At 48.5% G+C, this 21655-nt stretch overlaps 1 protein-coding gene across 1 annotated transcript in view; it reads right to left on the bottom strand.

The window, feature by feature from the left end:
• The window catches only part of PSAT1 (phosphoserine aminotransferase 1), a 41502-nt gene extending 20572 nt beyond the window's left edge, over positions 1-20930 (bottom strand). The window contains exons 1-5 of the mRNA XM_044287769.1: positions 20769-20930; positions 18618-18678; positions 15304-15373; positions 12001-12206; positions 1897-2069 (exon numbers count right to left, since the gene is read on the bottom strand). Coding sequence (XP_044143704.1) covers positions 1897-2069; positions 12001-12206; positions 15304-15373; positions 18618-18678; positions 20769-20924 — 666 coding nt within the window. The 5' untranslated portion in view covers positions 20925-20930. The remainder of the gene's footprint in view (positions 1-1896; positions 2070-12000; positions 12207-15303; positions 15374-18617; positions 18679-20768) is intronic.
• Between the last annotated feature and the right edge of the window lie 725 nt (positions 20931-21655).

The raw sequence follows: 21655 nt of genomic DNA on the forward strand, positions 1-21655 counted from the left end.
CCTTGATGGAAGGCCTACCCTTTTTCTAAGGAGGCTCAAGTACCGTTCCAGGAATCTAGAAGAAAGGACTGTAGAACCCTTTTATGGCTCTAAGCCCATATGACTGCGGGTATAGAGGATGTTAGGTGACCTAAAACCGTCATGATGCTTCTGATAGTGGAAGTTTTTAATTTGCAAAATTGAAAGATCTTTTGATATATAGTCAACAGATTTTTTTTCTGGGAGGGAGGACATCAGAAAGCGTGAATCCTGGAGAACAACTAAGAAGACTTTTTGTTGACTTGGGATGAAATCTGATTTTTTTGTGATTTATAATCCATCCTAAAGTAAGAAACATTTCCTTTACTTGGTCTAGATGAAATAGCAGCTCGCCTTCTGTTTTGGCTGCAATCAGGAAGTCGTCTAGATAGGGTATTATGAGAATCCCCTGTAGATGGAGGTAACTTGTCATCTCGGATATTACCTTTGAGAAGATTCTCGGAGCAGAGGATAGCCCAAAGGGAAGGGGCCTGGAACTGAAAATGACAAAGGCGGGTTCCTATGTAAACAGCAATTCTCTGGTATTTCTGGTGTTTTCTGAGGATTGACACGTGATCTGTGAATAGGCATCTTGTAAACCCAGAATTACCATATAGCAACTCTGGGGAAGGAGGTTTATGGTCGACTTGATGGTCTCCATTTTGAATTTTTTGTAAGTTAAATATTTGTTCAATTTCCTTAGATTACAGTCTGAATGAACCCTCTGGTTTCTTGTTCTGAAATAATGGAGAATAGAATACTAGTTTTTTGTTGGGTGATCTGGAATCAATACTTGCTTCTGGAGAAGAATGGATATTTCTAACTCTAGGCATAGTTGTTTCTCCTTCTGAGGCAGTGGTTTGTTGATTACGTAGGTATCGAACTCTAGGCTGAACCCTCTTGGGATGGAATTTAGAATCCAAGGGGAGGTTATTTTCTCCCACTGTGGGAATTATATATTTTTTTTTATCTTGCTCCAACCGGGCATCTGGCGTCATTGAGTGGATTTTGCTGGATTAAAGCGGAATCCTTTTTCCTCTCCCTCTTGAGGGCTTCCATTTCTCGGAGAAATTATTTTTCTTCTGGTCCGTCTTCTGTCTGTTTCTCTGGTTCCGAAAGAACCGCCACTGATGAAAAAATAATAATAATCTACTCTCTGTAGGGAATCCTTTCTTTCTATCAGAGGCCTTCACTAGGATATTATCAAGGGCTGACCCAAAGAGGAGGTCTCCTTCACAGGGGATAGATAGCACATAGGCGATTTTTAGATGCCATATCTTGTTGCACTGGAGATGGCGGCTAATCTGGCTGACAATCTCACCTAATCAGCTGAAGCATCGGCTAAAAAGTTTGTTGCTCGTTTCAATGTCGGTAGAGATGCTAAGATCTCCTCTCTAGGAGTTCCAGCTGCCAAGTTATCTTCTAATTGACTTAGCCATAGCAATAAGGACCTAGTGGTGCAGGTGGAAGAAATACTGGGTCTAAACATTGCAGCATTTGTCTCCCATGGTTTTTTAAGCAAGCTTTCACATTTTTTGTCCATGGGGTCACGTAGCAAGCCCATATCCTCAAACAGAAGGGAGGTTTTCTTTGATATTCAGACTACCGGTGCGTCAATCTTAGGAGTTTTATTCCAAAAAGTCACATCAGAATCATTAGTTGTAAACCATTAATCAACATTAAATTAAATAACCACTTGAAATAGAGCACCCTGTTTGTAATGAATCTATAGAATATGAGTTTCACTTTTTGAATTGAATTACTGAAATAAACAAACTGACAATATTCTAATATATTGAGATGCACCTGTTGTTGCAAAAGCCATTTACTCATTGATATTCTATTTATTTCTATTTAACAGAGCATCAAAACAGATACCTTGGAAATGTCAATTGGTCTGGACAGGAAGTTTGAAGACATATCACAAACTAGTAGTGCTCCCTTCACATCAGGAATTTCCTGAAACTCCACACCGTGTACGGTTTCATTGGCACAGTAGTAAACATAGGACGCTTCTGGGTTAAGATTCCAGCTGCTTGAATCTGGGATTCCTGAAAAAAAATTAAAAAAAAATATAAAATATTATATATATATCTATCGCTCGATTTTTACCAGTAATAATGACTTCTACTGCCATTTACATAAAAACATGGGAATTTTTTAAATGGTGTGATTTGGATGTGCAGTTCATAAGGTATTTGGAAACAAAAAATTATATATATATTTTTTTATGAAAACTCCTACATGTAGTAATTATTCCATTATTCTGCTCCTTTCCCTTGATCATATTGCAATTAAAACTAAGAAAGACAAAGAAATCTCCTCTGTGCCTCATGACATATGTCCTTATCCTCCTTCTCCTCAGTCCTACGTCTGACAGTAAGGCCCATTGCAGGCGAGTGTGTCCGGATTAGATCCGGATGCGTTCAGTGAAAACTGCATGATTTTGCAAGCAAGTTTATTAAATTTTTTTACAATCGCGTTCAGTTTTTATCGCACAGGTGCAATGTGATTTAATGCGTTTTGCACGCGCGTGATAAAAAAAAAACTGAATGTTTACAAACATCTCCTTGCAACCATCCGTGAAAAACATGTAGAAGTGAATGGAGCTGCGTGAAAAAAAAGGAGATTTTTGTATAACTTACCAGTTAAATCTCTTTCTCGCTCTTCCTTGGGGGACACAGACCTTGGGTATAGCTCAGCTCCCTAGGAGGCGTGACACTAAGTAAAACTGTTAAGCCCCTCCTCCATCAGCTATACCCTCAGCCTGGAGATAGAGGCTACCAGTTGCGTGTCCAAGTAGTGAAAGGATAACAAACAATAACGGAAACAACCAGCCAGCAACCCAACGGGGCGCCAGACCATAACCCTGTAACCAAACACAGAAGGGTGGGTGCTGTGTCCCCCAAGGAAGAGCGAGAAAGAGATTTAACTGGTAAGTTATACAAAAATCTCCTTTTCTCGCCCATTTTCCTTGGGGGACACAGACCTTGGGACGTTCAAGAGCAGTCCAAGAAGGGAGGGACCACAAACCCAAGGCGGAACACCACCAGAGCATCAGGAAACCGCTGCCTGCAAAACCAGGCGGCCCAAAGCAGCATCCGCTGATGCATGCGTATGCACCCTATAGAACTTTGTGAAAGTGTGCAGAGAGGACCAAGTGGCTGCTTTGCACAACTGTTCAGCCGAGGCCCGATGCCTCTGCGCCCAGGAAGCTCCGACTGCTCTGGTGGAATGAGCAGTGACGCCGAAAGGCGGAGGTCTGCCCTTGGCTCGATAAGCCTCAGACACCGCCAGTTTAATGAAACGGGCAATAGCCACCTTGGAGACCGCCAACCCTTTGCGCGAACCCTCCGGAACCACAAACAGGGAGTCCGTGCGCCGAAAGGACCCGGTGACCTCCAAGTAAATCCTCAACGCCCTGACCACATCCAGACGGTGCAGTTCCCGTTCTCTGGGGTGGGAAGGAGAGGGACAGAGCGACGGAAGGACGATGTCCTCATTGATGTGAAAGGCGGAGACCACCTTTGGCAGGAAAGTCGGGACAGGCCGAAGCACAACCTTATCCTGGTGGAAGATCAGGAAAGGTTCGGAGCAAGAAAGAGCCGCTAACTCCGACACCCGTCGGAGAGACGTGACGGCCACAAGAAAGATGACCTTGCAGGACAGAAGGCGAAGGGAGACCTCCCGTAAAGGCTCGAAGGGGGCTGATTGGAGCGACGAGAGCACCACATTCAGGTCCCAGGAAGGAACTGGAGGGCGGTACGGCGGAACAGAGTGAGCCACCCCTTGTAAAAAGGTCTTAATTGGCCCTAGAGGGGCCAGGGGACGCTGGAGAAGAATAGACAGCGCCGAAATCTGACCCTTCAGAGAACTGAGGCACAGCCCCAGGTCCAGACCCGACTGGAGGAAGGACAGGATTGTGGGAAGAGAAAACCGGAGAGGTGGGATGCTCCGGGACTCACAGAACCCCAGATAGGACCTCCAAACCCGATAGTAGATCCTAGAGGATACGGGCTTACGAGCCCGGATCATGGTGCGGACTACGTCCGCGGAGAAACCCCGTCGCGTTAAGACGGCGGTCTCAATAGCCACGCCGTCAAACGTAGCGAGCCTAAATGCTCGTGGAAGATCGGTCCCTGAGAGAGAAGGTCTTCCCTGGAGGGCAGTGGCCACGGTGCGTCTGCCAACAGCAACATTAGGTCGGCGTACCAAGACCGGCGGGGCCAATCCGGGGCGATTAGAATCGCGGGGACGCCCTCTGCCGCGATCCTCCGAAGAACCCGTGGCAGGAGGGGAAAAGGAGGAAAGACGTACAGAAGGGAGAATTCGCGCCACGGAAGGACGAGCGCGTCGGCGCCGTATGCCTTCGGGTCCCGTGCCCTGGCCAGGTATAGGGGGACCTTGTGGTTGAATTTGGAGGCCATGAGGTCCACGTCGGGGCGACCCCAGCGAAGACAAAGGGCTTCGAACACCTCTGGGTGCAGGGACCATTCTCCCGGGTCGATGGTGGACCGGCTGAGGAAATCCGCCGCCCAGTTGTCCACCCCCGGGATGTAAATCGCAGATAAGGCCGGCACGTGCGTCTCCGCCCAGAGGAGAATGAGGGTCACCTCTTGCATCGCTGCAGCGCTGCGAGTGCCTCCCTGATGGTTTATGTATGCCACAGCCGTGGCATTGTCCGATTGGATCCGAACAGGGTGGCCCCTCAGCAGATGGGTCCAGTGTCTGAGGGACAGAAGAATCGCCCTCAGTTCCAGAATATTGATTGGAAGTCTGGACTCCGATAGAGACCAAACGCCCTGGACGGACCGGGGAGGGAAAACCCCCCCCCCACCCCCGTAAGCTGGCATCTGTGGTAATCACCAGCCAGTTCAGTGGAAGGAAGGACTTCCCCCTTAGAGGGATATGCAACCACCAGCCGAGGGAAGCCCGAGCCAGGGGAGGCAGAAGAAAGGTCCTGTCCAGACTCCTCGGTGATTTGTCCCAGGCCGACAGAATTGCCCTCTGAAAGGTGCGGGATCGGAATTGTGCGAACGGCACCGCTTCGAAACAGGCAACCATCTTTCCCAACAACCGCATGCTGGATCTGAGGGAAGGGCGGTGATGACGGAGGAGACTGCGAACCGACCCGCGAAGGGCCAGACGCTTGTCCGACGGAAGGCGGACCTCCGCCAACTCTGTATCCAGGAGCATCCCCAGGAAGATCAGCCGTCTGGAGGGGGTAAGGGAAGATTTGGGGTGGTTGATAATCCAACCGAACCGCGTCAGGGTCTCCAGAGTGAGTTCCACACTGCGGGATGTCTGAGAGAAGGAGGGTGCCTTGACCAGGATGTCGTCCAAGTATGGGAGAAGAAAAACACTTCTTGAACGTAGAAGGGCCAAGACAGGGGCCAGGACCTTGGTGAACACTCGAGGAGCCGTCGCCAGACCAAAGGGAAGGGCGACGAATTGGAAGTGATCGTCCCCCACCGCGAAGCGCAGGAAGCGGTGATGACATGGAGCAACCGGAACGTGGAGGTATGCATCCTGAATGTCGATTGAGGCCATGAAATCCCCTCTTTCCAGGGAGGCCACTGCGGACCTGAGAGACTCCATCCGGAATCTCTGCAGTCGGAGAAAACGGTTCAGGCGTTTTAGGTCCAAGATCGGACGCACTGAGCCTTCCTTCTTGGGAACCACAAAGAGGTTCGAGTAGAACCCCCTGAACCTTTCCGTCGGAGGCACGGGGGCGACGACACCCTTGTCCATTAGAGAGTGAATGGCCGCGAAGAAGGCAGCCACTCGTACGGGATCTCGCGGAGGACGGGATCGGAAGAAACGGTCTGGCGGAATGGACGCAAATTCGATTTTGTATCCGCAAGATACAATCTCGAGCGCCTATGCGTCTGAGATGTGGGCCCGCCATACGTTCCTGAATAGGAGAAGGCGGCCCCCCACCCGGGTAGGTGGGGGCGCACCTTCAGGCAGAGGGCTGCTGGCCTGTGGGAGCCCGTGCAGGCTGGGACTTGCGCCAGGTAGGTTGCGTCCGAAAAAACGGCTTCTTGCGTCTATCCTGGGCTGGGCCAGAGGAAGAAGAACTGGCCGCGGGTCTAGACCCGGTGGGCTTGCGAAAGGACCGAAAACGGGACGAACCAGCGCGACCACGGGGGGCGCCCATTGGCCTGGACTGGGGGAGGTGAGTACTCTTCCCACCCGTGGCCTCTGATATAAGTTCGTCCAGACGGGTTCCGAACAGGCGGGAACCCGTGAATGGTAGGCCGGCCAAAGAGCGTTTGGAAGCGGCGTCCGCCGCCCAAACCTTCAGCCAGAGTTCCCTCCTGACAGAAACTGCCAGGGCAGAGGAACGGGCAATGAGGGCACCCGCATCAAGGGAGGCCTCACAGACGAATTTTCCGGCCTGAACAATTAGTTGGGCTAAGGAACGGAGGTCCTGAACAGGGACGTCCGACCCTAACTCCCGTTCCAGTTGCAAACCCCATTCAGAGACCGCTTTGCCAACCCAGGCGGAGGCAAAGACCGGTCTAAGGGCCGAACCAGAGGCAGTAAATATGGCCTTGGAGAGGGATTCCGTACGACGGTCCTCAACAGACTGGAGGGAAGATCCGTCCTGTACAGGAATAGTAGTGCTTTTGGACAGGCGAGCCACGGGAGGATCAACCTTAGGCGGGGATGTCCACGTGGTCACAGAATCCGCTGGAAAGGGATAACAAATGTCCAGCTTTTTGGGTGTAATAAAGCGGACGTTAGGCCGAGTCCAAGCCTTGGATACCACAGAAGAAAAATCAGCGTGTATGGGAAAAACCTTGGAGGCCTGTTTGGGGCGGAGAAAGGACACGCCAGCCTGTTCAGAGCTGGGGGGGTCATCGTGCAGCTGAAAGGTATCACGGATGCTAGTGACAAGATGCCCCACCGCGGACGCCAATTTGGACGGAAGCTCTGAGTCCATGTCCACGTCCGAATCCGCCAGTTCTCCCTCAGAAAGCGTATCCCTTTGAGAGGATAGACTTGACTGAGCTCGCACGCATGGCGGAGAGAGCGAAGCATCTGGAGAAGATGTGCGCTCAACCCTTGAACGTTTCTGAGTATGCCGGGCCCTGGAAGATTCGCTGGGAGGCAGGGAACCAGTGGGGGCGGCAGAAACGGTAGTCCCAGCGGGTGCGACAGGGATTGTGGCAGCCTGCGGGAGAGGCGGTCTATCCACGAGACGGCCCACTACGTGTGTAAGGCTTTCCACCGCCTGAGACAGAGACCTAGCCCAGTCAGGGGGTTCAGAGGCACCGGGGGGCGCAGCGGGAAGCGGGCCCTGCACCGGGGCCTGACATGCAAGGCAATGCGGCTCAGATTGCCCACGCGGAAAAAGTTCCTTACAGGCGGTACAGGCATGGTACCAGGGTTTGGGGGCACCTGTGAGATCTGTCATGCTGAAGTGTGGTTGTACTCTAATATAGAGACCACAAAGGGTTATAGCAGCTATTACCAGGAGGGTTAGGAGAGGGTTAACTGTCCTACCAGTGCCTCAGAAGAACGTCAGGAGATGGCCCAGATCAGCAGCAGCAGAGAAGCAGTGAACAGCAGTGAGCAGCAGAGAGCGCCCACAGAAGCCGAGCGATGTACACAGGAGGTTAGAGTCCCCCACCGTGTCCCAGCTTCCTGTCAGGAGTGAGGAAGCGCGGGAAACCTCAGCAGAAAGCACGGGGAACAAGCTCCGCCCCCTCCAGCGCTTGAAATGTCTCCTGTGAAGGAGAACGTAGCTCCGCCCCCAAAATGACACGCGCGTAAGCCCCGCCCCCTGTCGGGACCGCTAAGCCCCGCCCCCCGTTCTCGGCGGGAAGGGGGAGAGAGAGAAGAGAAAAATGGAGTCAGCCCCGAATGAGGGGGAGGGGGGGAGGGGGGGAGGGAGAAAGATAGCAGCGTGGGGGGGAACGGCGTGGGGGTGCTGAGGATGCTGCTGTGCTGCATTGTCCTGCAGATGAGCGCTCAGAATGAGCGACCACGGGTGCCCCCCTTACCCAGAGGGGTAGATGCTGCAGATAGAGACGGGGTATGGGCTGGAATAGCCATCTCACCGTCCGACGTCTTCACCCTCAGTCCTTTCCAGCAGGGTCGCCCCTTCAGCCACTGGCACCGCAGTGGCAGGAAGCTGGAAGAGGGGCTTGGCGTGCGGGCGACCCCCTAGCTGGCGGGATGTAGAGGAGCCATTGCTGCCCAGATCCTCCTATTGCTTCTGTGGGGGAGGCAGCAGTGCAGATAAGTTGGCACTGGCGCAGCTCAACCCCGGGAGAGCAGAGAGGTCAAATGAGTCTCTGGTATCCCTAGGAAAAAATAAAATAACAAAATTAGAAGAAAAAGTAAAAATAACAAGGAGAAAACAGCCCTGCAGTAGCAGGGAGTGTCTTGCCTCCTTGGACACTAAGCTAAAAACTGGTAGCCTCTATCTCCAGGCTGAGGGTATAGCTGATGGAGGAGGGGCTTAACAGTTTTACTTAGTGTCACGCCTCCTAGGGAGCTGAGCTATACCCAAGGTCTGTGTCCCCCAAGGAAAATGGGCGAGAAATAAAAATAAATACATAAAAATCACATCTGCAAGAAAGTGCGGATACGATGCGATTTTGACGCAGCTCCATTCACTTCTATGGGGCCAGCGTTGCACATGTACACAGCCCCAATTGAAATGAATGGGTCCGGATTCCGTGTGGGCGCAAAAGCATTCGCATCACGCATCGCACCCGCGCGGAATACTCGCTTGTGTGAAGCGGCCTAAGAGAACTGGCTGCTGTAGTTACCTCCCCCCTCTGCCCTGTCTGTATTAGGGCACAAAAATTGTTAAGCTTTGCCCTCTCAGGCCAAAAATGGAACAGATCAGCAGATTAACCCTATGTAGTATTTCTACATGGACTTTCGGAAACACACAGAAAATTCTGCAGACCAATAAAAAGGAAAGTTTAGGCCTTATTTATTAAAACAGTATGAGTCTTGTTGTGCACCGCGCTTGTGTGGCCACTGCTTCCATTCACTTCTATGGGGCTGGTGGAAATAGCCGAGCCAGCGCTCGGCTATTCTCAGTGACCTCATATAAATGAATGGAGGGCAGCCACGCAATGGTCGCCAATGCGACTTAGATTTGCAAAGTGGCGACAAGACTTTGTAGTCTTGTCGCCATTTGCGCCTAGACCCTCCGCTGCTCTGCCGCTTTCACATTAAACTGACATGGCATGCGGCACCTGACAGGTTAATAGCGGCGAATTGCAGCGCGCAGTCATAGAGGCTGGGTGCCGGGTATGGTATATGGCCGGCACTCGCAGCCTGCGTTTGTATTCAAGCATAAACTATATTCATTGTTTATAAACCCCAGTATTCTAAAGTACCATATAATCATTGGTGGTGCAGTGCGCCCCCAAACCCCCCCTAGTAGTATAACTATTCTAATCATTGGTGGCAGTGGCCACAGGGTCCCCCCCTCCCCTCCTTTATTGGAGGTGCAGTGGCAGCTTCTGATCGGAGCCCCAGCAGTGTAATCCTGGGGGCTCCGATCGGTTACCATGGAAGCCAGGACGCTACTGAAGCAGCAGAGCAGCAGGGAGAGAGTGTAAAGTCCTATTCACCCTGATAGAGCTTTATTAGGGTGAATAGGACAAGGGATGAAAAGACCCCAGGTTCTAGCCCCTAAGGGAAATAGTTAAGAAAAAAAATAAATTAAAAAAACCATACACAACCCAAAATATTGTTTAAATAAGTTTAAATCACCCCCTTTCCCAATTTTACATATAAAAAATATATAAACAATAAATAAATATTACATATCGCCACACCCCAAAAAAGTGCAAACGATTAAAATATTCAAAAATATCTCCTATGTGGTTAACGCCGTAACAGAAAAAAAATAAAAATAAAACTTGCAATTTGCCATTTTTTAGTTACCTTGTCCCGACAAAAATTAGGATCGGACTGTTCTATTATGGTCCAGACATTCCATAAAATGTGGAATGCACGCAGCTTTTTTTGGTGTTTTTATTTTTTCACATGGTATCGAGTATCGCAATACTTTTTATGGTATCGAAATGGAGTAAAAATTTTGGTATCGTGACAACTCTAGGTAAGACGTTTTTTTTTTATTATACCGTAATTATATGCATTTTAAATTTGGCTCCTAAATTTTTCAGGTTAGGAGCCAATGGCCACTTGATATTTTTTTTTGTCTGGAGCCCTGCCTCCTTCACTGGGTTTACGAGATACTCTGGCACCCGCATATCTATGTGATATGCCCCCATTGTCTGAAATTGAAAAACCCCTTTAACCCCAGGCCTGTTTGAGCCTAAAAGGGGTTTTCCGAGACTTATATACTGGATAGGTAATAAGCATCTTGGTGGGGGTCTGACAACCAGGACCCCTGCAGATCAGCTGTTCGAAAAGGCAGTGGTACTCGCAGTAGCCCCGTGGCCTTCTCGCTGATTTCCCTAGGCCAAGTGACAACACATTAATCGGTCATGTGGCCGAGGCGTAGCTCAGCCCCACAAAAGTGAATAGGGGCTGAGCTGCGATACCAAGTATAGCCACTATATAAAGTATGGCGCTGTCCTTGGCGAGCAGCAAGAAGGCCGCAGCGCTCACAGCAACGTCAGTGCATTCTCAAACAACTGATCAGTGGGGGTTCCGGGTGTCGGACCCCCACCCATCAGATACTGATGATCTAAATAGAGGATAGATAATCAGTATTCAAGTCTCTGAAAACCTTTTTAACAATTGGCTTAATGTTTTTCGTTTCTGAATCTCTAAATTTAAAGAGGACCTTTCACCTGGAAAAACATTGTGAACCAAGTATCCTGCCATATACAGCGGCGCCCAGGGACTATTATCCCTGGTCGCCGCTCCGTTCTCCAATTATGTCCTCCGGTATGTTCGGGGATTTGGTTATAGTAGGCGGAGTCTGCCCTTGTTCTGCTGGGCGTCTCCTCCTCCTAGGCTGTAGCACTGGCCAATCGCAGCGCAGAGCTCACAGCCTGGGAGAAAAAAAAACTCCCAGGCTGTGAGCTCTGCGCTGCGATTGGACAGCGCTACAGCCTAGGAGAAGGAGACGCCTAGCAGAACAAGGGCAGTCTCCACCTACCATAACTTACTGAGCGAAGATACCGGAGGACATAACGGAAGAACGGAGCGGCGCCCAGGGATAATAGTAAGTGCAGTGAGATCCCTGGGCGCCGCTGTATGTGTCAGGATACTTAGTTCACAATGTTTTTCCAGGTGAAAGGTCCTCTTTAAGCAGTCACAACTTTTGTCAATGACACAGAAGATTTATGAAAACGTATAAAAAAATAAATAAAAACTTATTGCCCACAGCAACCAATCACAGCACAGCTTTCATTATGAACAGCAGAATAAGAAATGAAAGCTGTGCTGTGACTGGCTGCTATAGGCAACAGAGGCCATTTTTGTTTTAGACAATTACATAACCCACCCCAATTGTTTCATACAGAAGAAATGGCATTCAGCACTGTTTGGAGGTGCATACAAATTATTTTTCGGCATTGTTTTTTATACCAATAAGGTTTCTCACTAAATAACAAGTTAAATGAGTTATTCAGGTTATTACGGTCATGACCTAATTGTCCAAGAGGGATGACTGCTTAACATGCGACCTTCGACCACCCGATTGAAGAGACTGGCACTCATTTATCAAAACTGTCTAATACTGGCTTTGTTGTCCACCGCAACCAATCATTGTGGAGCTTTCATTTCATTCAAGAAATGAATGCTGAGCTCTCAGTGGTGGCTATGGGCCCCAAGACCAGTTTTGCCAAATGTGCCCCTGTGTGCTGTTAGGCAGTGTATTCCTAACAACCAGTAGAGGCTTTTGTCTAACGGACGTACACAAAGAAGTTTCCTGGGTGATCAATGCAAGCCGAAGCAAAATAAAAAATGATGTTCCCTTTTAAGTCACTGAAGAACAGAACACAAGGATAGCATTGGGAGCTGAGGTTGTACCTGTGTAACTTGCAAGCTTTGGGTGGACAACGTTGACTTTTCCATATTTCTCGGCTTCCTTTGCAGCTTTTGCTGACCAGGCACCTGTAACTATGTAGTCTGCACACCTGGCTTCTTTCAGACCAATAAGATTAAGAGCCACGCCACTAAACTGTCCACTTCCACCTCCTTGAAGGAAAAGCACCTTATAATTGTCTGGAATATTTCTGTTAAAAAAAAAAGCATAAACTTTTAATTAACTATTAATTAATTATTTCCTTCAGCAGCACAGTAATTGTAAGCTGGTTGGAGGGTGTATACAAGTTAGGGCTCGTTCACACGACCGTATGTCTTTTTCCATTATTTTTTTTCAGTAGTGTTTCCTGTTCCGTTTTTCCATATGGCATATACAGTAATTACATAGAAAAAAAATTGGGCTGGGCATAACATTTTCAATAGATGGTTCCGCAAAAACGGAACGGATACGGAAGACATACGGAGTACATTCCGTATCCGAACAGTTTTTTTTTTTTTTGGGCGGACCCATTGACTTGAATGGAACGTGATTTGCAGGCAATAATAGGACAAGATCTATCTTTCAACAGAACAGAAAAACGGCAACAGAATGCATACGGAGAACATTCAGTTTTTTGGGGCAGAACCATTGAAATGAATGGTTCCGTATACGGAACACAGAAAACGTCCCATATACGGAACGCAGAAATGTTCGTGTGAACGAGCCCTTAAAGGGAACCTGTCATATTGAACATGGTGTATGAGCTGGAGGCAGCACAATATAGAGCAGGAGGAGCTGAGCAGACATATGCAAGTTTATGGGAAAAGATTCAGTAAAACATGTATTTTTATTCATTTAAATCTGGGCTTTGACGTCATGGAGGAGGTCCTATAAGTGACTGACAGCCTTCTCTCTATGATTTACAGCCATCTGTGCACAATCACTGATAGGGCTGCCTCCAAGACCAGAATGATCAGAAATTTTAATGATAAATTCTGTTATATGAGCAGAAGAACGAAAATAATGGGAGTGCCGGATTAAGCACTTAAAAAGCAAACAGAGCCTACGGACCCGACTGACTATAATGGGATTCGTTAGGTTTCCATTAAGGCTACATGCACACTACTGTTGTGTGTTTTGAGGTCCGCAAAACACGGATGGCGTCATTGTGCGTTCCACAATTTGCAGAACGGCACGGACAGCCATTCAAAACAGACAAGAATAGGACAGGTTATATTTTTTGGGGCGGGGCTACGAAACGGAGCAACGGATGCGGACAGCACATGGAGTGCTGTCCGCATTTTTGCGGGCCCATTGCAGTGAATGGGTCCGGATCCGAGCTGCAGATGTGGACCAAAACAACGGCCGTGTGCATGGGGCCTAAGGAGAAGGTTTTTGAAGCAAAGGCAGAAGTGTGGAATCCGGCACTTACGTTATTTTCGTGCTCCTATAACGGAGCAGAAGAATGAAAATGTAAGGCTGCTTTCACATCTGCGCTTTACAAGTTATACTGCATCTTTTCCCGTAGAACTATATATCAATCTGCTCAGCTTCTCCTGCTCTATAACCTTCTGCCACGTTTCCTTTAAGCAACCAATCATAGTGTGTGTGTGTGTGTGTGGGGGGGGGGGGGGGGGGGAGGACACCCACAGGACTCACTACCACCTAGTAGAGAGTTTGGATCTTAATCAAATAAGGGCGCATTCACACGACCGTATAAATGGATCCGTATCCATTCCACAATTTTGCGGAACAGGTGCGGACCCATTAATTTCAATGGGGTCGAAGATGCAGACAGCACACCTTGTGCTGTTCGCATCCGTTGTTCTGTTCCACGGCCCCGCAAAAAAATATAGAGCACATGCTTTCTTGTCCGCAACCAAGAATAGGCATTCTTTATATAGCGCTGGCCATGTGCGGGTCCGCAAAATGCGGAACGCACACAGCCGGTATCTGTGTTTTGCGGACTGCAAGACACTTACTGTTGTGTGAATGCCTCCTAGTTGACAGCTTTACCCACACTATTTGCAATTAATGGGAACCACTTATCAAGATTCATGACCTTCTATCTTTTAGCTTATTCTGCATAATGAAGAAAAATAACTTTGGCTGATGCATTCAGACAGCGGTAAAAAGTCAGGATTGTTGGAGCATCTATCCCTAGCAGTCCTGCTCCTGGCTTAGAAGGGCTGTCTCACTTCAGCTGTGTAGAGGAAGATAATACAAGGCACTTACTAATGTATTGTTATTATCCATATTGCTTCCTTTGCTGGCTAGATTCATTTTGCCATCACATTAAAGGGGTTGTTTGAGTTATTTTTTTGTTCTTTCTATGTTCCTAACTGGGCAAATATAACAGCTTTCCAATTCACTCACTTTATCTCCAGTGGCTGGTTTCTCAAATTTCACTGAGGGTCACATGACCTGTGATGTCAGCTTCTCTCCCTGCTCTGATAAAGGTTGTTTACAAGCCTGTAAACAAGAGGTCACTGTGCTGACCACGCCCCCCCCCCTTCACTGCAGGTCTGCTCTATCCTAGGACTCTTAACCCCTTCAGCTGCACATACTGGCTAGCTGCAGCAGGCAGTGAGCAGACAATTCTGGGCACAGGAGCTGACATACTAGAGAGAGCATTGCACAAGAAGGTAGGGGGAAGATCCTGTATGTATCAGCAGTGTCATTATACAGCTGGGACATGTAGTCCTACACATGCAACATGCTGCAGAGTCTCCCAGCAGGCAGACATGTCACTCAGGGCAGCTCTTGTATCCACGCCCTTAGCAGAGCAGGGGGAGGGGCAGAGATTGTTTACTTGCAATAAAAACAAAGGGCCAGAAAAGAACCAGGGAAATGAGGAAATATATTTTTTTTTTTGCATAAAACTTGCTTAGCTTAGATATATATTGCTGCCCATCAGATTTTCAGTGCTATATATATTTTTTTCATAACTCGGACAACCCCTTTAAACACTGGTTACGACCCCCCTGCAATCCATCAGTGGTGGTCGTGCTTGCACACTATAGCAAAAGCAAAAAGCACCGGTCTCTCTAGTGGCCCCCGAGGGAAAGGACATGCCCCCCAAGCTGTCAGTCTGAAATAAACCTAGCAGAGCAATTGGTGCAATGAATGGGGAGATATCTGGTTTCACGTGAGGTACAGGGCTGGTTCTAGCTTTATGTCATGTATTATAGGCTGTCCGATTTCCATTTTTAATTATGTGATAACCCCATTTAACTGCTCCGCTAAATGCTATTGGGCAGGTAAACATTACTTGGTACAGAATAATCAGAAAGGTTCCAAGGACTTACAGTAATTCTCTCATGCAAATTTCTGTACTATTTAAAATCTTTGTAAAATCGGATGATCTGTGGCTCATTTCTGTAGAAAAGAAATACAAGGAAGCAAGTTATTTTGAAAACAATTCATGTTACAAATCATGTATTTTTTAGGACAGGGTTGTCCACATTAACTCAAGTGATGGCACATTTTGGAACATCTAGATTTTGAGAAATCCTCTGTGCCTAGGTCACCAAGGAGGCCTGAATTAGTGGGAAAGCTCCATGACCTACAATGCAACATTTTGTGACAAAATTGTGCCACAATTCTGGTGTACAAATCTAAACCAGCCAATAGCTGGTATAGTCAGAGAGAAGCGTCTACCCCTGCCCCACATTTATCATCCAGCCCGAGCCCCGGTGATGAGTCTGGTGCAGGTCTAAGGCTACACCAGGTATGCAGCATGTCCTATCCCTTTCATTGTTTGCACAGAATTTTTTTCATTTTCATGTGGAGCAGTTGTGCAAATTTCAGCTGTTTATTAAAAGGATGGTTTATGCAGCCACAAGTTTAGTGTATTAGAGGCACTACAGACAAAGCTTATTTCCATGCCTTTTTGTGCTTAGCTTTTGTTTGTTTTTTGTTTCTTTACAATAGGCAGCAAGCTCCATATAGGCTATAATTCTGGCATTTACAGGCATGTCTATTGAAGTTTGGTCCACGTGTCCGTTTTTTTGGCAGAGTCTGTGTGGTTCCTAAGGACAGGCCATCACTTGTAAAATCCTGGACATCCCGTTTAACCCATCCCCAACATCTGCCGTATATGTACAGTGGATATTGGATCTTAAAGATGCCAAGCGGAGCACCATAGCTGACAGGTTTCAGCTGTTTCAAACAGAAGACACCCGGGCCTAATATCTGCGATCGGCAGTAAAGGCAATTGCAGACCTTCACCCCCTCAGAGCCCATGGTCATTTATGACCACTGCATCTGAGGCAGCTTTCTCCCAGGCCCTGAACATCTCCCCCATACGCCAATCAGGGCAGCCGTTTGATCCTTGTCGTAGCCTTGGGCTCTGAGCGATCCGAGCCTACTACAGCAGTAGTTCCTAAGAAGGTCAGAAGAGGGCAGAGCTCTGTAGGAACACGGCACAACTCCCACAGGCTGCAATGGTAATTCATGGCAGTTTATGGGGGATGCAAAAATAGCTGGTTAAAGCCACATAAGTAGATATGTGTAGAAAAAAATATATATATATAAAAAAAAATTGTAAATCATTTGCACCACTGTATCCCAAAACACCCATACTAATTAAACCTATTTATCCTGTATGGTGAATGCCGCAAAAACTAAAAATAAATACATTTTTTTTTTAAATGGCCAATTTGCAGTATTTCTGTCGCTTCACCTGCCCCAAAAATGGAATAAAAGTGATTAAAAAAAAAAAGGCATACACACTACAAAATTGTATTGCTGAAAACTACAGAATGCTCCACAAAAAATGAGCCTTTACATAGCTTAGTAGGCAAAAAATGGTTATGGGGGACGGAATATGACGAAGCAGGAAAAAAATTAAAGTGTGGCAGAATTTAGTCTTTCAGATTACCCTGATTTAGAATTTTTTTTCCATACAAACTCCGTGCAGATGTTATCCTTGGTCGGATTCAAACTCAGGACCCAGCTGTAAGGCACCAGTTCTAAGCCCTGAGCCACCATGCTGCCCATATTTACCATGTATAAAATGCCTTGGCTGAATATCCAAATTCAGGACTCTCCTGGTTTCCTTTTACTATAAGGCCTCATGCACACGACCGTTGTGTGCATCCGTGGCCGTTGTGCCGTTTTCCGTTTTTTTTCGCGGACCCATTGACTTTCAATGGGTCCGTGGAAAAATCGGAAAATGCACCGTTTTGCAGCCGAGGCCGTGATCCGTGTATCCTGTCCGTCAAAAAAATATGACCTGTCCTATTTTTTTGACGGACAACGGTTCACGGACCCATTCAAGTCAATGGGTCCGTGAAAGAACACGGATGCACACAAGATTGGCATCCGTGTCCGTGATCCGTGGCCGTAGGTTGCTTTCATACAGACGGATCCGAAGATCCGTCTGCATAAAAGCTTTTTCAGAGGTGAGTTTTCACTTTGCGAAAACTCAGATCCGACAGTATATTCTAACACAGAGGCGTTCCCATGGTGATGGGGACGCTTCAGGTTAGAATATACTGAAAAACTGTGTACATGACTGCCCCCTGCTGCCTGGCAGGTGCTGCCAGGCAGCAGGGGGCAGACCCCCCCCCCCCCCTGTTTCCGTCCGCTATAGATAACTCATTGGTGGCCAGTGGGCCCTCTCCCCTCCCACCCCCTCCTAATTAAAATCGCCCCCCTATCATTGGTGGCAGTGGTGAGTACCGATCGGAGTCCCAGTGTAATCGCTGGGGCTCCGATCGGTAACCATGGCAACCGGGACGCTACTGCAGTCCCGGTTGCCATGGTAGCTTAGCAATTTGTAGAAGCTTTATACTTACCTGAAGAGCAGCGATGTCTGTGACCGGCCGGGAGCTCCTCCTACTGGTAAGTGACAGGTCTGTGCTATAAGCAATGCGCCGCACAGACCTTTCACTTACCAGTAGGAGGAGCTCCCGGCCGGTCACAGACATCGCAGCTCTTCAGGTAAGTATGAAGCTTCTACAAATTGCTAAGCTACCATGGCAACCGGGACTGCAGTAGCGTCCAGGTTGCCATGGTTACCGATCGGAGCCCCAGCGATTACACTGGGACTCCGATCGGTACTCACCACTGCCACCAATGATAGGGGGGCGATTTTAATTAGGAGGGGGAGGGAGGGGAGAGGGCCCACTGGCCACCAACGAGTTATCTACAGCGGAGGGAGGGGGGGCCCACTGGACACCAACGAGTTTACTACAGGGGAGGGAGGGGGGGGGGGCGGCCGCACAGGGGAGGGAGGGGGGGCGGGCGGCCGCACTGGCCACCAATGAGTTAACTACAGGGGAGGGAGGGGGGGGCGGCCGCACTGGCCACCAATGAGTTAAAAACAGGGGGGGGGGGGGGGGCAGGGGGCAGTCATGTACACAGTTTTTCAGTATATTCTAACCTGAAGCGTTATGGATCCCTCACGCACATTATAGTCTATGGGTCCATGAAAACCACAGACACAACATGGATGCCTTCGCTAGGAGATGCTCTGAAAAATTAATTTGACATAGAGGGTAAAAAACGGACACGCGGATCAAACAGACTCTTCATGGATGAACTACTGACCATCTTGTCACAAAGGTCAGAGACGTGTAAAAGAGTCCTTACTCCATTTACTTCACCGAGTACTTACCAAGGACACTTATGCCAAGTCCTTTATAGTCAACCAGTTCTTTCTGAGCTTCAAGCAAAACCTGCAGTAAGAGAAAAAAGAAATAAAAAAATCACTTAAACTGTGATGTTCAGTGAGTATGTAAGCGTGCAAGCGACAATACACACCAAGGACGCAGAAAGCACTGTGGCAGCCATTAGCATTCCATCATCTCAGCACAAGCACCACACACAAAAGGAACATGTTCTCACATGAAGGGGCCTCCATGTAGCCGGGGAATGAACGCTGACTGAGCACAAGCATTGGGAGCCCGGGAGATATATTGTGGAGAAAGCCCCGCCCCCGCCGTGCTCCTCCTCTGATTGGTCAGAAGGTGACAGCTGATGCAATAGCTCCCTGCACTCTCATCTGTACCAGTAGAACAAGCCACCATTGTCTAGCCTGGCACCACCAACATTAGAACAGGCTTTCCTGGATTATCAGTACCTGCGCTGCACTCTCATGCCATGTACTCCCAGAAGGTGAGAAGTAACTCCTCCTTTTCTGCAATATCCTTCTCTTTCTAATGAAATGGCATTGCTGGTGCACGGTCACCCATAATGCAGGATTAATACTCAAGTTATTGCAGCCCAATAGGAGTAATCCTCAAGGCAGTGCAGCCCTATCAGATTAATACTCATGGTGATGCAGCCCTATCGGATTAATACTCATGGTAAGGCGGCCCTATCGGAATAATACTCATGGTGATGCGACCCTATCGGATTAAGGGCTCGTTCTTACCGTTGCCCCTCCGTTGCCGTATTCAGGCCCTTATACGGTGGATCCGCAAATCCGGAGATGGGGTGCGGAACGGAACCCCACAGAAGCACTATGGAGTGCTTCCTCGGGTTCCGTTCCTCCGCACTGTAAAAAGGATAGAACTTGCTCTATCTTTTTACGGAACGGACAGACCGCGGACCCATTCAAGTGAATGGGTCAGCGATCCGCATGCGGCTGGCCCATGGTCGGTGCCCGTGCATTGTGGACCGCAATTTTCAGTCCACAGCACGGGCACGGAGGGGCAACGGTCGTGTGAACGAGCCCTAATACTCATGGTGATGCAGCCCTATCGGATGAATACTCATGGTGATGCAGCCCTATAGGATTAATACTCATGGTGATGCAGCCCTATAGGATTAATACTCATGGTGATGCAGCCCTATAGGATTAATACTCATGGTGATGCAGCCCTATAGGATGAATACTCATGGTGATGCAGCCCTATAGGATTAATACTCATGGTGATGCAGCCCTATAAGGATGAATACTCATGGTGATGCAGCCCCCCTATAGGATGAATACTCATGGTGATGCAGCCCTATAGGATGAATACTCATGGTGATGCAGCCCTATAGGATTATTACTCATGGTGATGCAGCCCCCCTATAGGATGAATACTCATGGTGATGCAGCCCAATAGGATGAATACTCATGGTGATGCAGCCCAATAGGATGAATACTCATGGTGATGCAGCCCTATAGGATGAATACTCATGGTGATGCAGCCCCCTATAGGATGAATACTCATGGTGATGCAGCCCCCCTATAGGATGAATACGCATGGTGATGCAGCCCAATAGGATGAATACTCATGGTGATGCAGCCCTATAGGATGAATACTCATGGTGATGCAGCCCTATAGGATGAATACTCATGGTGATGCAGCCCTATAGGATGAATACTCATGGTGATGCAGCCCTATAGGATGAATACTCATGGTGATGCAGCCCTATAGGATGAATACTCATGGTGATGCAGCCCTATAGGATTAATACTCAGGGTGATGCAGCCCTATAGGATGAATACTCAGGGTGATGCAGCCCTATAGGATTAATACTCAGGGTGATGCAGCCCTATAGGATTAATACTCAGGGTAATGCAGCCTGTGATGACAATCCCATTACATTCTGACATAACCCCATTCCTATGTCCATTCTCTGCGCTGCACTCACCTCCCTGCAGATGCCATGGACCGGTACAGGGTACATGAGAATCTATGGTGATGGAGTCTGCAGGGGTTTACCAGGAGATGCGCTGCAGCAGAGCACGGTGCACCCCTTCTTCTAGGTGCCATTCTGACCCCCCCCCCCCCCCCCCCCCACAGAGTGCCATAAAAACTAGAGGGGTACTTACAGACGGCGGCAGCTTGGCCGGTCCTGCACCAAAATTGAGAACCTGTGAGATGATGTCCATGGCTGTAGTGGAGTGGGGCTGGTAGTCTGGAAATGTCGGGGTGCCGGGCGGCTGCAGGACTGGAGCGGTACTGGCGCAGACTTCACAGCTCAGCATCTCAGCCTCAGTAAATATCAGGCAGGAGCTCCTGCTCTCATTGGCCACTTTCACATGGTGATTTTTGCTCCCGAATGATGGTTGGACAAACGTTGCAGCCGGAGCTTCTGATTGGCTGACTGTCCACGACTTCAGCGCGTGATCACTCTGTAGCGATGCAAGGCTTAAATGAGATTGCACCATCCAGCAACAAACCAACATGTGCAGGGGGCGGGGACCTGCGTGCGGAGGGAGGGGCCTAAGACTGACACATGAACATAGCAGGAATATACATTATATATACAGTCTGCGTGTGGAGGGAGGGGCCTGACACCTGAACATAGCGGGGAATATACATTATATATACATCCAGCAGTAACCTGCGTGTAGACGGAGGGGTCTGAGTCTGACACATGAACATAGCAGGGATATACATTATATATACAACCTGCGTGTGGAGGGAGGGGTCTGACACCTGAACATAGCGGGGAATATACATTATATATACATCCTGCGTGTGGAGAGAGGGGCCTGACACCTGAACATAGCGGGGAATATACATTATATATACATCCAGCAGTAACCTGCGTGTAGACGGAGGGGTCTGAGTCTGACACATGAACATAGCGGGGAGTATACATTATATATACAGTCTGCGTGTGGAGGGAGGGGCCTGACAACTGAACATAGCGGGGAATATATATTATATATACAGTCTGCGTGCGGAGGGAGGGGTCTGACACCTGAACATA

Source organism: Bufo gargarizans, chromosome 1, assembly GCF_014858855.1.
Source record: "Bufo gargarizans isolate SCDJY-AF-19 chromosome 1, ASM1485885v1, whole genome shotgun sequence".
Taxonomy (NCBI): Eukaryota; Metazoa; Chordata; class Amphibia; order Anura; family Bufonidae; genus Bufo; species Bufo gargarizans.